At 39.1% G+C, this 17700-nt stretch overlaps 2 protein-coding genes across 17 annotated transcripts in view; one reads left to right on the forward strand and one right to left on the reverse strand.

The window, feature by feature from the left end:
* LOC101737283 (high affinity cAMP-specific and IBMX-insensitive 3',5'-cyclic phosphodiesterase 8) overlaps positions 1 to 11073 on the forward strand; it is a 300600-nt gene extending 289527 nt beyond the window's left edge. For all 15 annotated transcript variants that reach the window (XM_062674044.1, XM_062674043.1, XM_062674042.1 and 12 more), the window contains 5 exons: positions 3822 to 4038; positions 5652 to 5833; positions 6823 to 6956; positions 7526 to 7680; positions 8408 to 11073. In XM_062674044.1, coding sequence (XP_062530028.1) covers positions 3822 to 4038; positions 5652 to 5833; positions 6823 to 6956; positions 7526 to 7680; positions 8408 to 8577 — 858 coding nt within the window. In that variant the 3' untranslated portion in view covers positions 8578 to 11073. The remainder of the gene's footprint in view (positions 1 to 3821; positions 4039 to 5651; positions 5834 to 6822; positions 6957 to 7525; positions 7681 to 8407) is intronic.
* Positions 11074 to 11621: 548 nt separating this feature from the next.
* Positions 11622 to 17700, reverse strand: part of LOC101736873 (ceramide transfer protein) — a 46680-nt gene continuing 40601 nt past the window's right edge. For both annotated transcript variants that reach the window (XM_004922353.5, XM_004922352.5), the window contains 2 exons: positions 17212 to 17335; positions 11622 to 16481 (listed from right to left, as the gene is read on the reverse strand). In XM_004922353.5, coding sequence (XP_004922410.2) covers positions 16354 to 16481; positions 17212 to 17335 — 252 coding nt within the window. In that variant the 3' untranslated portion in view covers positions 11622 to 16353. The remainder of the gene's footprint in view (positions 16482 to 17211; positions 17336 to 17700) is intronic.

The raw sequence follows: 17700 nt of genomic DNA on the forward strand, positions 1-17700 counted from the left end.
CGTGGAGGTCCACGTTCCTCTGGAACCATGGTGCTCCGACGGCTATCCTGCAGAATCGGGATTGTATAACCTGAAGGGGTTTCAAGTTGGTGCGGGCCGCGTGAGCGAACACTACGCTTGCATACGCCATGACGGGGCGTATGCAAGTTTTGTAGAGGGTTACCTTATTACGGAGGGACAGTTTGCTTCGTCTACAAAGCATTGGGTAGAGTCGTCCTAGTATAAACGCGGCGTGATCGCGTACCGTTTTTACGTGGGGACGGAATGTCATCCCTCTGTCGAGGGTGACGCCTAGGTATTTGACCTTCGGGGCCCACGGTATGGGCTGGTCAAAGAGAGTGATGGGGCTAACGGCGGAGGTGTTTACGCGCCTATTGGGGAGTGGGGTGCTCGAAGTGGTATTCGGAGGGCGACCCCTTTTGAATAGCACCGCTGTGCTTTTCGTGGGGTTAATGTCTATTCGCCACTTCCGGAACCACTGTCCCATGGTGGTTACTGCGGTCTGGAGTCGCCGATGAAGCAACGACATCTTCCTACACGAGTAGTAGATAGCCGTGTCATCGGCGAAGAGCGCTAGATGGGTCTCCGGAGACCGGGGTATATCGTTGATATACAAACTAAATAGTAACGGGGAGAGTGCGGAGCCTTGCGGGACTCCGGCAGTCAGATGAAGGAGACGAGAACGAGTTCCCTCTACTCGATATCGAAACGAACGGTTCGACAAGAAGTCTCGTATGATGAGCACGAGTCTGTCTGGCAGTCCCATGTTGTACAGTTTGTAGATCAAACCGTTGTGCCAGACTTTGTCGAACGCCTTCGCTACATCGAAGAAGAGGGCGCCGGTCGGGATTTGTTTACGCCTATTTAGCCCTATTAAGATGTGCTCCGTGAGGCGGTGCACTTGTTGTACGCACGAGTGTTTGGCGCGGAATCCAAACTGCTCGTCTATTAGAATTTTATTCGCGGTAACGAAGTCCCAGAGGCGTTTCCGAAGGAGCCGTTCGTAAATTTTGCCTATCGCTGGGAGGAGACTAATCGGTCGGTAACTAGCGGTTTCATTATTCGGTTTGCCCGGCTTGTGTATACCGATAACGTCTGCTTCTTTCCATACCGCCGGAAAGATGCAGTGCGTCATAGCGGCATTTAAGATGGTAGCCAACATTGTTATCAGTTGGACTGGTAAGAGTTTTAACGCGCGGTTGCGGATGCCGTCGGAGCCGGGTGCCTTCTTAGGTTGAAGGTTGTCTATTACTTCTCTAACTTCGTCAGAGGTAATGGGGGGTAACGCGTCCGAGGGTGGCAGGGAAGCTCTGCGCTCGACCTCCCTGTCGACTGCCTCGGTGTGTTCGGGGTCCGCGTATTGAGTGCTGGTGGTGCACTGCTCTTGCAGTGCATCGGCCAGCAACTCTGCCTTGTCATCGTCATCGAAAGCCGGTGGTTGGCCTGAAGGGCGTACGAGAGGAGGCATAGTAGCGGTAGTTTCGGACTTGAGAGTCCTTGCTAGTCGCCAGTATGCTTGATGAGAGGGCGCGAGTCCTTCTAAGTAACTATCCCAATTCTCATTTCGGGCGTCGCTTAGGCGAGATTTTACATCCCGCTGTAGACGACGCATCCGAATCCGGTTTGAGTGCGTGGGAAGTTGATCGTAGGCCCGGATTGCCGCGTTTCTAACTCTTAGGAGGTTCCTAAGTTCGGGGGACAGTCTGATGCGGTGGAAGCTATCCTCCACATCGACTTCTTTTGAGGATCTTATGATCGCGGAAGAGATGTGATCCGTGATGATGTTTATGGATTCGACTGTGTCCTCGGGGGATGGAGTTGAATCCGGGCCACAGGGGAGGATTGGTGGAGCGGCATCGGCTAAGCATTTGCCCAGCTTCTTCCAGTCCACCATGGTCCTCGTAGCTGTGACTGGGTTGTGGGGGCGACCGAGCTGCGACCGAACGACAGGTCGGTGGTCTGAGTCGAGCTCTGACATTGCTTCGATGGAACGCAAGCGCAGAGTTACGTTCCTCAGCAGTGCCAGGTCTATAGTGCTCGGACGGAGCGCGATGTTATACGGATAACATGTTGGAGTTGGGGGACCGACTACTTCAAAGGTAAGGTCGTCTATAAACGCGTCGAGACGCCTACCGTTTATGTTTGAACTGTGGCAGTTCCACCTAGTGTGGTGGCAATTTAAATCGCCTGCCAGGATGACGGAGTCTCCCATGCCGAACAGTGACTCGATGTCACTGCTCAGAAGGGGCTTGTCCGGGGGGAGATAAACGGATGCGGATGCGATGACGATCGGGCTTTTTAGATCCGTCATTCTGACCAATCAACGTGTAGGCGCTTATCGCGTGACATTGCTCGTATCCGATTGGTCCGCGTAATGAGTACAGTTTCTCGAGATAGCGTTTCAACAATAGTAATTTAGTTCATAGTATTGTTTTTTTCTTCTTCATAATGCCGTAATTTATTATTATAACTTAAAAAAAAAAATTACAATTCCTTCACTAATTAATCGAAAGGAACTTCGTTCCATCCGGGTGTCCCTTGACACCTCTGAAGTTTTGTAAAGTTTTGCGCGCCACCTGTTGTGCTTGGTTTTTTGGGTTAATCTCGCATTTTTAATTGACACTATATAATTTTCGAACGACCTCATTTTCCGTAACCACGAAACCTGTAAACTATTCGAAAAGTCACGATACGAAATTTAGCTAGAATAAAAAACGCGAAATTAAATCTTAACGTTGATTTAATTATGACTGCCACTCACGAAAACCGAAGAAAACACTTAAATCTTCCCTGAACTGGCAATAACAACAGAATTAAGCTTAAAGTCGATCTGCTAAGCCGTGAACGAACGTGTGGATTACGCACAAACAAACATTTTACACATTTGTCATGACGCATAAACAAAAATAAAAATAAAAATAAAAAAAACACCTGTATTTCCTTATCCTTAACTATCATTTCAAATGTGGTATTTGTTTGTTAATGTTTAGCTAGTTATTATGCTTATTGATTAAATGTTAGTAAGAGTTAGTTTTTGTTATTGGATATGAACCCCTCCTCGGGTGAAGGCCTCCTCCAGTCCTTTCCACTGATCTCTGTCCTTGCCAGTAGTTTGCCAGTCCTTTATTCCAGTCATGACGTTTATTAACACGTAACTATTTTGTTAAACAAATACATTTGATTTAAAAACTTTTTTAATAAAATTCAATTTAATTATCTCAGTTAGATTTTTTATTGTGTCATATTAATAGACGACGTTACGACTAAGCTTTTTTAATTTCTCTAAGGCAATTTATAATTGGTATATCCTTTACAGCTAGGCTTATGCGATGTTTCACTAGCCAATGTTAAAAGGGAATCTCATGCTACGCCCACTATTACCTACGTGACGTACACTAAGTTTGAAGTCGTCGTGGCCTAAAGGATAAGACGTCCGGTGCAATCGTATCTAGCGATGCATCGGTGTTCGAATCCCGCAGGCGGGTACCAATTTTTCGCGTAATAAAAATCAAACCTGCAAAATTATAATTTGCGTAATTACTGGTGGTAGAGGACCTTTGGTGAGTCCGCACGAGTAGAGAGACCACCTCCCTGGCTATTACTGCCGTGAAGCAGCAATGCGTTTCGGTTTGAAAGGTGGGGCAGCCGTTGTAACTATACTAAGATCTTAGAACTCATATTTCAAGGTGGGTGGCGACCTTTGTGTTGTAGATATCTATGGGCACCGGTAACAACTTAACATCACCCATCTAAGCAACAAAAAAATCTTTATTGCCTCATCGACGCATTACGTATGTTACATTGTTGGTATGTTGTAACAGGCAGTGGCGTACTTCCTGGAGAAGGATCGGCTGAAGAACCTTCTGGAGCCAGTGGAGGCGGCCGCGGCTCTGATCTCGGCGGCGGCGCACGACATCGACCACCCGGGCACCTCGTCCGCCTTCCTCTGCAACGCGCGACACCCGCTCGCGATCCTCTACAATGACGTCAGCGTGCTCGAGTCGCATCACGCCGCGCTCACATTCAAACTCACGCTCAGTTAGTACATTAACACATTGACACATATTATGAGTTCACAGCCCACCGAATACAGCATCTCCACGCTTAGTTTACGAAAAAATAATTTAATCGATTAGCTGTAAAGTCGATTATTATTTTTTTTTTATTGCCCTTGTAGGCAGACGAGCATACGGCCCACCTGATGGTGAGTGATTACCGTCGCCCATGGACTTCAGCAATGCCAGGGGCAGAGCCAAGCCGCTGCCTACCTAGGACAACAGTTTTAGGTGAATTTTTACTGGTGGTAAGACTTCTTGTGAGTCCGCACGGGTAGGTACCACCGCCCCGCCTATTTCTGCCGTGAAGCAATAATGCATTTCGGTTTGAAGGGCGGGGCAGCCGTTGTAACTATACTCAGATCTTAGAACTTATATCTCAAGGTGGGTGGCGCATTTACGTTGTAGATGTCTATGGGCTCCAGTAAACACTTAACACAAGGTGGGCTGTGAGCACGTCCACCCATCTAAGCAATTAAAAAAAAAAACATTAACACACCAACACACGTTACGGTTTCACAGCCCACCGAATACAACATGTGGTTAGCTGTAAAGTCGGCTTACAGACGGTATAACGTCAGTAGCAGAACTATTCGAACTGCTAGCTCTGACGTCACGCAAGAAGAGAAATAAATGTGTCACAAGCCAAACGCTTGGGCTGATCGTGCCTCTCTATCGCTGGTTCCGCGCTCTCGCTTGCACGCTCAGGCAGAACGTGACACTTTTTCGTGCGTGTTTATTGATTTATAAGAACTTATCACGTCAACATGAGGTTCAAGTCTCAGTTGAGAGCCTCCATCTTATTTGAAGTCGGTTAAAACTTCGTTAAATCTACACGTTTTACCATTCATTATTAGCTTCATTTTTAATACGCTTTTATTAGCTTCAGACGTATGTATGTTAGTATGTAACGGAATCTTTGAACATGATTTTGACCCCCTTCAAAACGTCGGATTAACTCGAAATTTGGTATAATTATTAAGGACCGATGACAATTCAATATTTAAAAAAAATATTGAAAAAATTGAAATTCAACTAAAAAATGAAAAATAAATAATAGTTTACTGGTGGTAGGACCTCTTGTGAGTCCGCGCGGGTAGGTACCACCGCCCTGCCTATTTCTGCCGTGAAGCAGTAATGAGTTTCGGTTTGAAGGGTGGGGCAACTGTTGTAACTATACTGAGATCTTAGAACTTATATCTCAAGGTGGGTGGCGCATTTACGTTGTAGATGTCCATGGGCTCCAGTAACCACTTAACACCAGGTGGGCTGTGAGCTCGTCCACCCATCTAAGCAATAAAAAAAAAAAAATATTAAACAAATTAACAAAATATCATGGCGCATGGTATCAGTAGTTATAAATATTTTATGAACAGATATGAAGTAGAAGAGTTATTTTGATAATATCCTGAAAAGCTTTTTTAACAATAAAATATTTTTTTCTTACACTATCTTTAATTCAAATTTATTATCTATTTTTAGTTGAATTTTCGATAAAAGCGTATTTTGTTATAATAGATTTTTTTAAACTATTATTTTTCACTATCAATTCGGACACGACCGTTGGATGTTAAATACGGCGAACGAACATTACAGACGACGACCGCGTGAACATATTCAAGAATCTCGACCGCGACACGTACAAGACGGTGCGGCACCACGTCATCGACATGATCCTCGCGACGGAGATGACGAAACACTTCGAGCATCTCGCCAAGTTCGTCAACGTGTTCTACGCTAAGTCCTCCGGTAGCAAGGAGGACGGCATGCACACTGATGTAAGTACCACCACCATGTTTCATGTGGAAGGAGAGAGGAGTACAGGAGTGAATGGACGAACATAGTCCTAACAAAAGTGCTCCGTAAAGGTCACAACCCTCAGCACTGAACAATACGACGCACGGAGGAGGATGGCTGATCCCAAAAATGAAAACTTTTTTTTATGGCCTAGATGTGTGGACGAGCTCACAGCCCACCTGGTGTTAAGTGGTTACTGGAGCCCATAGACATTTACAATGTAAATGCGCCACAAACCTTGAGATATAAGTTCTAAGGTATAGTAAGTATAGTTACAACGGCTACCCCACCCTTCAAACCGAAACGCATTACTGCTTCACGGCAGAAATAGGCGGGGGTACCTACCGGTGCGGACTCACATGAGGTCCTACCACCAGTAAAAAATGTCGACGTTAAATCAACGCGTTTAATCCGATTTAATAACCGAATCCCGGTCCTCAGTCTCCGCTAGGCCCATTATCCGACCGTACTAATAATGGCGGCCTTACCAAACTTCCCCTAAAGTCCATCCTGTCCTTTATAGGAAAGCACTAAAAGCTTAATAACCCTTTGTTGTATACTTGAATACCGGTATTAAAGTTGTGAAACCGCACCGCACCGCTTCGATTTCATCGTTTGGGAGCCTATCATGGATTTCAATGGGACGTGATAGAAACAGCCAATGGTATATCATATACCACATTTCCATGCAAAATCCTAATCATGTTCCTATGCAAACGAGACCTCGAGACTCGATAACCATTTATATATATTTGAAAGAGCAAATACGCTTGTAAAAAGGAAGGTTTTTTTGTATGAATTTATTAAAAAAAAATCATCAATTTTCAAGTCATAATTTCGGTTATCTTATCATTGATTCCTATAACTAAGCTTCCTAATATGTATAAAGTAATTAATATATAATAAAATGTTAAATGAAAAAGCCTAAAATTCCTTAAGGCTGTATGTTTATTTTCACGTTATATTCCAGGAGCCATTATCACTAGACACCACAGCACTTTCTCAACCAGAGAATGTCTTGTTGGTGAAAAGAATGATGATCAAATGCGCTGATGTCTCGAACGCGTCACGACCTCAAAAGTTCGCTATGGAGTGGGCTAGACGGTAAGATCCACTACTCACTCCCGTAATAAAAACCAGTGTTATTTATAATGAGGAAATCGGGAAATACAAAAATATCGGCGCATCTATCTTTTAAATATATAAATAAAAACGAATGTTTGTCCTCAAAGCGTTCCCCCCATTCGCCTGATTTTGATGAAACCAGTGTGCTTAGTGCGAGTTTTTTAACGTTCTCGATAGCGTAAAAGTTAGCCCAATTTTGTATGCAGTTAAAACAGCGCCCCTAGCGGCAAACGTAGGCAAACGATCCAACTCCATACAAATACGAGGTAACTCTAACGCTATCGAGAACGTTAAAAAACTCGCACTAAGCACACTGGTACAGTTGTGGTTGGTACTCCAGGGGGCATTATAGATTTTTATCACAGTACCACCAATGTATACACATAATAAGTATACCTGATAGTCACAGCATAGAATGACCAGCTTTTATTACATATTTTTAAATGAATATAATAAACCCTCTATTTGTTGGAACCCCCTCACTAAAGGAATGAGGGGGGAGAACAACTGTTATATATGTAGCATTAACTATATTATTTATTTATTAGGATTGCTGAGGAATATTTCCTACAGACGGATGAAGAAAAGGCGAAAGACTTGCCTGTCGTGATGCCAATGTTCGATCGAGCCACCTGCTCTATCCCGCGCTCACAAATCGGCTTCATCGACTACATCATCATAGACATGATGGAGGCCTGGGCTGGTAACATTGATTTCTAGATAATATTTCGTAATATAGGCCTACAAAGACTACAATTGACTGAAACTACAACGATTCACATCACTAAACTATAATTTGTTTTTTTTTTGGAGTTTATGTCCTGGTATCTAGACCTTTAGGCCATACACTAAGCTACAATAGCCACTCATAAATTACCAGGTTATGTGGATGACGTAATAGACAAGTAGATGTTTTCATTAATTCTATTCTATTCTATTTCATTAATTTGCAATATAAAAACTGAGATATCTGAAATATTGAGAACACCCGAATACGTCATTTATGAATAAAGGCGGTTAGTATGCGTAGAAATGCGTAACATAAAATTATATTTTTATATATATACACAAGTTCTTGACTTTTACGTTTCATTTCTATTGCCTTCTAAGAAAAACTAGTGTAATTCATCTCATAATTAATAATATGTTCGTCACTATCTACAGTAACTCATGAAATTCGTTTGAAGAAAAAGATGTTTAATGCTTACTCAACACCGTGTAGGAGAATTAATTTCAGAGTGTGTAAGTAGTACGTAACGAAAAAGAGCTCTAGAAATGAGCTGAGGAATTTAGAACATTTCTATATCGAACTTTAGGGAGATTCCTCGGGGTATTCCCCATGGAACTTGCAAGAAGTAGAAGCATGGACTCCAAAATTTATTCGAAACCTGTAGGTACAAGATACCTTTAATAAAATCTTCGTTTTGTAGCCTTCATCGACATGCCAGAACTAGTGAACCACGCCAGAAGCAACAACCAACACTGGCGGGAACTGGACGAGGCGGGAGTGACCACGCTCGCCGACGTCAAACGTGTTCAACGACAAAACGCTATACAAGCCCCTCCCACCACTACCGCCGAACCGACAACTGAAGAATAAATTCACTATGTCATATCAAACTATCGATATACAGGGTGTAATGGAACAACTACCGAAAATTAAGATGTGTATTGTTAACTTAAATAAAATTAAATTACACAAAAAATTGATTTTGGAATTTTTGTGACAAAATAAAGAATCAGCTGATGCGCAGGATTTACTATCGCAAAGATATTCGGGTTGGATGGCCCTGGATGCCTTTGCCTTGTAAAAATAGAGATAAATCTATGCTTGGAAAATGAACGTCGTTAAGCGTTTCCCGGTTTTTTTCTTTGTTGTTTCGGATTAGAAAATGTTCCTCTACACCCTGTATAAGTTACTTCGAAAATTAAAGACATGTTTGTTATTAATGTATGTTATGTACATAATCGCGCCTAAAACCTAATCACAATTTTATATTCAATTAATAATTCTGCTAAATATCTTGTGAGTACTGAGATCTCAATCCACTTTCGTTGTAAATTCGCGACCCTGAGAGTCGAGATCTGATCACTTGACAAAAAAAATGACTTGGATCAACCACAATCGAAAATCTACTGAAAATATTTAGATCTGCGTGTACATATTAATAAAAAATTGAAATGTGAAATCATACAAAGTAACGAACTCTAACATACAGTAGAAATGATGAAAAAGGGAATTCTGGAATTATGGTGCCTATTCTTTTTCAGTGCACCGTCGTGTATGTTCAATTCTGAGTGTTGTAAACCCAGATAAAAAGTCAAATTAACCTCCTCAGGTTCTCAGAATTACAGCCAAGCCTTATAAAACAGATTTATAAGCTATTAAAAATGATTGGAAATATTTATTGTCTTGATTCACTCAGGTTTACAGACACACTTTAAATATTAGGCTATACCTAACGTTTAAAGATTGGGGTAATTATGTCCGTAAAGGCGCTTCTTTAACAAAGATGACACAGATAACATATTATATCGACCAAACAATTCGTATTGCGTGTGGAGTTCACAGAACGCGCCCCGATAGTTTGAATGTCAACGTAATAAGTCTGAAACGGATCATAGGCATGCACAGTGCCGACGGATGTGTCCGATAATACGCTTATTTTATACTATTATATCCACGTTAGTGTAGATATCAGTCATATTGTATCTGTTGATATCTACTTTTTAAGTAGTCGTATTTATTAGATCATAGATACTAACTAATATTATTGATATACTGTATCGAATGTATTCAAATTTGGATTTTCATCTTATTGTTATAGATTCTAGACTATCGACGTTTTACAATATAATATTGTGATTATGTATTATTGTAGTTGCCATTTACATACACGGGTAGATGTGTGTTAGTTACATGTGCTGTGTGACTTAATCCGTGATTTATGTGCCATAATAAAAGTATTGGCCAATATTCATTTAGTAATCGATTTTTTCAATTCTGAAATCATTTATCGCTGCATCCCATGACAGTATATTGATAAATCCTGAATTCGAACAACCATCGTTTCACTATTACCGTATTTTTCAGGCACTTTACTGTGTGCGTGTTATATGTATGTATTCAAATTTCGAAAATTTCTTAAAATTGTCATAAAATTTGGAATGGTCCATTTATATACTTGAGCTTTCAAAGAATTCCTATTTTTATATTAATCTTTATCTTGTACTCACATTCTGTATTATCGTATAGAAATTCAAAAGTTTTCTAATAATGATTTACATATTCAGGTGACTAAATAATTCCGTTTCATTCCTCTGGAATATTTATACATTTTTATCGTATTATTATGTGTAATAGTCGCTAATGTTCTACTTAACGCTACGTCGTAACTCCACGGAAAAAACAAAGTGAACTTTAATGTTATAAAAAAAAATGCTTGTGCACTTTTAAACATATTAAAAACTAAAGTACGCAAACATCCTCTGTGGTTACGACGCCAAGAAATACATTAATGTTTCTTAAAGTAACAATTTATTAATCGTGTCGAATAAGGTCTAACATATTTGGAACGGTGTTTAATGAGTATATTCGTCATTGCGACGCTGGTATTTAAGGAAAAGTGTAGTTTTTAATTACAATGTCGTTATAAATTACGCTTTCTTGTGCTCAATGTCAAATACATAGCGGTCTAAATGTTCTGCGCCGTAATTTTACTACTATATTGTTCACGTGTTGATAATTTTTTTTTTTGGATATCTACCGAAATTGATAACTGTTACTAATCAAAAAATTGACGTTTAAATGCTGTTTAGCTCAATTTTTTTTCGCTAGGACGTAGTAGCGTCGTTTAACGAAATATCTTGCAGTTGACGTACTGCTTTTTTTCCCTAACCCTACTGATTTTAATTGTAAGTTTTTATGATTGAGAACTTTAATATAAGGGGGGCTGGTCCCCGCATTCATGTGCAAGTAAGTTATTGTTGTTGTGAATTTTATAATGCGGAAACTGTGTGCGCTATACTACTCGTATAAGTACCATTAATGTTATCGTAAACTGAAATAAAGATCAAATACTTCCAAAAAGGAAAATTGTTTTTTTTTTTATAGCAAATGTTAAATGAATGTGTCGCGAAGCTGTAATGCGTTCCAGTTTGAAGGGCGGGAAAACCGTTGTACTATAGAACTGAAACTTTGTAGTGGTGAGTGGCATTTACGTTATTGATGTATACCTTTGAGCTCTGATAACCACTTAACACAGAGCTAGTTCAGCCGACTCAGCAATAAAAAAAAAGATAGATACCTATTGACCATTTTTTCTTTTGTTTGCTTGGATCGAAATCGCGTCTCATTCAGAATATCGGCGAGAAAATTACTTGGGCTGTATCTGTGTGGGTTAATTTTCACGATGAACCTTTCGTCGACGAGTTCAACGAGAACGACGTTTGGTATTCTTAAGTGTTTTTCTGGAGACGGCGACCATTTACCGTTTGCCTTTTTTTAGACAATTTAAAGAAATAGGCCATTTAAAATCTATTTCAGAATCCATAGTAGAGATATACATAGGTGTTCTGTAATTTAAAAATGGAATGGCAAAATGGACTTACTATTCATAGTGATTACGATTAAAACACAACAAATCCATGATAAAACATTTTTATTATAAACAAATAATCAAAAAACATATTTTACAATAAAACTTACAATTCCAACATTGCGTATTTATATAAATGCAGTTTTATTTCTGCGTTCGTCCGTTCTTAATTATACAAATCAAAATATTTAACTACAGTTGAAATTTTCTTCTTTTATTTTTATTTTTTGATTCGTAAGTTTTATTAGAATACCTTGCTTATGACTTAACCGGCTCCCGAATCACGAATTAATTCGTATGTACAAACTTTTAATGTGTTACTCTTCATTTTGTATGCTGAAGAAAAAAACTAAATGTATTATATTACACGAGAGTTTGCGGTGGATTATTAATAGTTATGTTACCACTTCAAAAATAGGCGAAGGGTTTACTAATGTTCGGCTGTGTTTTTTTTTATATACGTACACAGATTTCTCAGGCCTTACTACACCTTTTTGGTTGTAATGTGGTCCCATTGTTCAGTTCAATTGGTGTATTCCTTGAAATGGGTTTTCAATTCAATAATATATTTTTATCCTACTAATATTATAACGCGAAAGTTTTTAAGAATGTATGGATGTTTGTTTGTTACTCTTTCAAGCAAAGCTACTGAATGGATTTTGATGCAACTTTACAATAATATAGCTGACACATCAGAATAACACATAGGCTATCGTTTATAAGATATATTGTAAATTACCCAAAATATAACGATAAGTGTCAAGTAAGTAGGAAAAAAATCTGTTTTCCAATCCAATATCGCCAATCTAACAAATATGGCGTCGTTTCTAGTCTAGCGTATTAGATCAACGTTGAAACGCAAAGTAATTGCGTCCTTTTCACAATAACAAAGTCACTTACAGTAAATAAAATACGCAAGAGTAATTAACATCCGACGTTTAGTGTGGCAACACTGGAAATTTGATGGGAATATACTTTGACAGGTATGGGCATGAAAAAACGAAATGTCAGCAATTTTTTTTCCAAAAACCTTAGATACACAAAAACTAAAATACCCTTCATAATGAAAAACAACATTATTCGTCGCTGGCTATAATGTACTTACCTCTCGATTGTGAAGCTCAAACAGACACGAATATAGTAATGTAACAATTTTAAATTAGATGTATAAATTAAATAATCTACATGTATCGAATCCGAAGCTGAACAATTTTGTTTTTTTTCCCATTTAATCTAGTCAGGATTTTACGCCAAATTAATAGTAATGTGTATGTATTTCTGTGTATTTTCCCAAGAAAGCTTCAAGAGGCCACGACCCAGAGCATTGAGGATTATCGACGCATTAAAGAGGAGAGTAGTAATCTGCGCAAATAGTCAAGTTAATCGCTTTGATATTGTCAGGCCAATCGAGTCAGATCAATACAAAAAGCGTGCTAAATAAATGTAGGTATGTGCACACTCCCCGGCAGTCGCATACTGCGGTGATTAAGTCAACTTGCATACAATGTATTTTTATTTACAAGTAATTTTACAATTTACAATTTTACAATCGTAAACAGAAAAAAAAACAAAGGAAAGTTTGTACGGTTAACACAATCCTGATTGAAAACTATTTTAAAGTTCGATCATGCGTATTTTTATTAATTACCCATTTATGTCCCTAATTCTGTATCATTCACGTAGCTACGAACGCGACCCTGTATCGACGAACCTCAAAATAGTTTCAATCATATCTCAAAAGAAAAGTCTAGAAAATTATCGGAAACTTTCCGATACATTACATCGAAACCAATGAGTGCTTGTGAACTGAAACCATCCCAATCTTAAACGAAAATTATTAATTAAACAAGTGAAAATGAAATTATAGGTTCCTATAAATAAATTCTGCATCAGGTACTACTACATAAGAATATAATAAATATAATTCGCAATGGTTCTCGCTCGCTGGAATGGTTGGTTATTATAATTAATTCAAAACAGTAACATAACAACAAAAAATAAATATCGATAATATATTTTACTCGGTATATAATATGATTAACTGGTTTTTCTCCTACACTAAAAATATCCTGTATTCATAGTAAATTATTGTATTTACTTGCTTTTACATTTGCATGAATATAACAAAAAAAAAAAATATCGATATTCAAATCCGCTACAAAGACAAATGTTTTTGAAATCAATATACATATTATGTATGTATATTCTGATAATGAAATTGTTTTTGTAGCTTCAAAAGTAAACTTAAAAAATATATGTATGAAACAATATTGAATATATTTTCAAAGGATGAACAGTTTTATTTTAAAAACCAGTTCCAATTACAATTCTTTGGAGAAAAAAAACACGGTGCCAATAGTACAATGCAGGCTATTCGATAGATTTGCTCTCCAGTACATACTAGCGGTAGGCAGCGGCTTCGCTCTGCCCCTGGCATTGCTGAAGTCCATGGGCGACGGTAACCACTTACCATCAAGTGGGCCGTATGCTCGTCTGCCTACAAGGGCAATAAAAAAAAAATACAAATTCAGTAGGACGAGCCAAAATAATTACGAAAACGTAATAATACTATTAATTACACACGTAAATTAGTTAAACATGAAAACAAAATTGTTTAAAAACATAATTATTTAATAGTTTTAGCAGCTCGGCTAACAAAGAACAGAAGGAACTATAGCGATATTTTTTTTATGAAATACTAAAATCTAAACGAATCTATACACAAATCTCGAGTTTATTTGAACAATTCCAAATCTTGTATTTTTTCTAGTGACAACAAAAGAAAAGATACGACTCAAGAAATTGAAAATGAAGATTCTTGTACAAAATATTTTGACCGTTTTTTTTTTGAAACATATTAAAAGATCTCTGTCGTTAAATAGCAATTGTACATTGAACATTTTAGAAGATCTTTTGTCCTTAAACAGCAATTATGAACAAAATAATGTATAAAACAATTTTATATTTGTCTTCGGGTATTTCCATATTTAAAATTTCATGAATAAGATAACAGCGACAATTTAGATATCGACCCTGTACTAAATACGAGTAGGAAATGAACTACATACATATTTTTATACATTCATTTTTTGTTTGTTTAGATTCGTAATTCAATTAGTGTAACGAACACATCGAACTATCACCAATCCCTTTTAATTACCCTTTGACTTCGACTAATGACAATCTAAGAAAACAGATGCTAATAATATTACATATAACAATTAAGCTGAGGTTCTATAATACGTTATTTTTTTTTATTTTTTTTATACGCCAAAGCTAATAATTTCTTAATAAAACCTTTCCGAATCGAGATCAAACAGATAAAACAAATAAATAAAAAAATACCTGTATCGTTTTTCAACTCAATCGATTTCCAAGATCGATGATTCTTATTAAGTAACACTTAAGTCATTTTCGTAAAATTTTAATGTGTCGAAATTTACGTATTTTAAACTCAACCAAATACATACTCAGTGCGATACGGTTCCCCGAGCCGAAGCGGCAATGAACAACTACCCTCTTTTATATTTATTAACCTAAGCGTAAACACCTGTTAATTCGTGTTACATTTCATAATGAATGTCTATGAGTCCCCTTTATATATACACTGCCAAAAACTGTTACGATTGTACCAAGATGGTAAAAATATTTATATAGCAGTGGACGTGTGTGGGCTGATGGATTATACGCAATGTAAAGCAAAAGTGAACTGTCCCCAAATTCCCAGGTGATCTCCCGTCTCAGGTGATTATTAATTATGTTACAGTTTTTTATTGCTTAGACGGGTGGACGAGCTCACAGCCCACCTGGTGTTAAGTGGTTACTGAAGCCCAGACATCTACAACGTAAATGTGCCACCCACCTTGAGATATGATTCTAAGGTCTATAGTTACAACGGCTGCCCCACCCTTCAAACCAAAACGCAGTACTGCTTCACTACAGAAATAAGCGGGGCGGTGGTACCTACCCGTGCGGACTCACAAGAGGTCCTATAAATAATGAAAATACATGTAAAGTGAACATACATGTTTCGTCGCAAATATATTGATATTATCGTGTCTGAATTCGCCAGTACTAAATGTATAGGAACGGCCAATACCCCCTGACCTAATAAACCGATCACCTTACGCCGAAAAACCTAGTGTAACCATGAACCATAAATATCTAAACTTTCCTGTACATACCTTCAGTTTGTATAAGTCGATCAGGCACCTCACGACATGAACCCGAATATAATCCACTAAATACATTCGAATTCAATACTCTATAATAAATTTTAAATAATCAAATCTTTCGATTATTTTATTTTTTTGCAATAGATGGGTGGACGAGCTCACAGCCCACCTGGTGATAAGTGGTTACTGGAGCCCATAGACATCTACAACGTAAATGCGCCACACACCTTAAGATATAAGTTCTAAGGATCTCAGTATAGTTACAACGGCTGCCCCGCCCTTCAAACCGAAACGCATTATTGGTTCACGGCAGAAATAGGCGGGGCGGTGGTGCCTATCCCCGCGCGGACTCAAGAAGTCCTATCAGCAGTAATTGATTGATATAAATTTATATATACAGCGAACATATTAGAGTTGATAATCTGTATTTAGAATAACTGGTTTATCAACGTTCATTATTTCGGCTGATTTGAATTTTTATGACGATACCTTCTTATCACGCAACATCGACGTTATATAACGATAACACTAAAACATAAGAATAAATAACGTGAACTCGCATAGCGTGCGGGCGCGCGCGTCAACAGTTGAGTTATCGCGCCGCTAGATGGCGAGAGGTTTGTCCTTGCACTGGTCGACGACGTAGCCGGTGAAACGCTTCAGGAACTTGGGATATTCACGTTTGTACACGGCACGGAGCACGCCGGCCGGTGCCCAACCTCCAGGGTTCACTGGAAACATTTAGAATCGTTGTATTATACTATAATGTAAACAAGATTGTTTCAATTTTTTTTTTTTCTTTTTCCCCATCTGAGCTGATATATAGCATATAAGCCTAAGTTTTTTTAAATACGTTAAATATTGGACGCTACTCGTTGCTAACACTCGCGCTGGCCTGTAACGGGTATACTACGCGCATGCGTTTGAGTGCCGCGCATTCGCTCTCGCTCTGTCTCTTTCTATTACCCCTCCCCACGTTTAACGCAACCTTGATGGAAGTCGCATTAGAAGCTTCACTTCAAAAAGGCAAAAGGAGGTGGCTCAGCTAATGCTGTTCAAAATAGACGAATGACAGTAGATATAGAACAGAATCATTCCCGATCCTGCGGACAGAATGGAAAGCAGTCGACGTCGCTCAAAACACGTCATTTCGGATCCTTCCGATCCAATAACGGTGCTTTTAGGTACCTCAAGCACCGATCATCGTTCTCGTCGAAGCCGTCGCTTGCGACGAAGAGCTCGACGAGTAAATTAACCCTCAGACAAAGCCCACTGAGTTTCTCGCCGGATCTTCTCAGTGTGTCGCGTTTCCGAACCGGTGGTAGATTCTGCGAAGGACGACTCCTGCTAGGGTTCGTGTTAGCAACGTCGTCAGATTTGAGCCCCGTGAACTCTCGTATTAGAGCTTAGGTAGGAAGAAAAGAAAAGAACAGCGTGTGTTTATTTTCATACTAGACTAACCTGTACTGCAATAGGCGATGCTCGTGGTGATATTATCCCGCGTGGGCTGCTCGCCGGCCGGGTACGTGCTGCGGCAAGCCAGACACACGGTCACGAACAAACGGATGCACGCACTAGAGTTCGCCTGAAAACAAATTACGGGAATCGTACAACCGATCGAATATACGATACGTTACCAAAAATTATAAATGAAAGAAATTAAGTTAAAAAACCTCAGAGATCAAAAAGCAAGAGAATCCTTGAAAATTCTGGTGGTAGGACCTCTTGTGAGTCCGCGAGGGTAGGTACCACCGCCTTACCTATTTCTGCCGTGAAGCAGTAATACGTTTCGATCTGAAGGGTGGGGCAGCCGTTGTAACTATACTTGAGACATTAGAACTTATATCTCAAGGTGGGTGGCGCATTTACGTTGTAGATGTCTATGGGCTCCAGTAACCATTTAACACCAGGTTGGCTGTGAGCTCATCCACCCATATAAGCAATAAAAAA

The sequence above is a fragment of the Bombyx mori genome, chromosome 19, assembly GCF_030269925.1.
Source record: "Bombyx mori chromosome 19, ASM3026992v2".
Classification (NCBI taxonomy): Eukaryota; Metazoa; Arthropoda; class Insecta; order Lepidoptera; family Bombycidae; genus Bombyx; species Bombyx mori.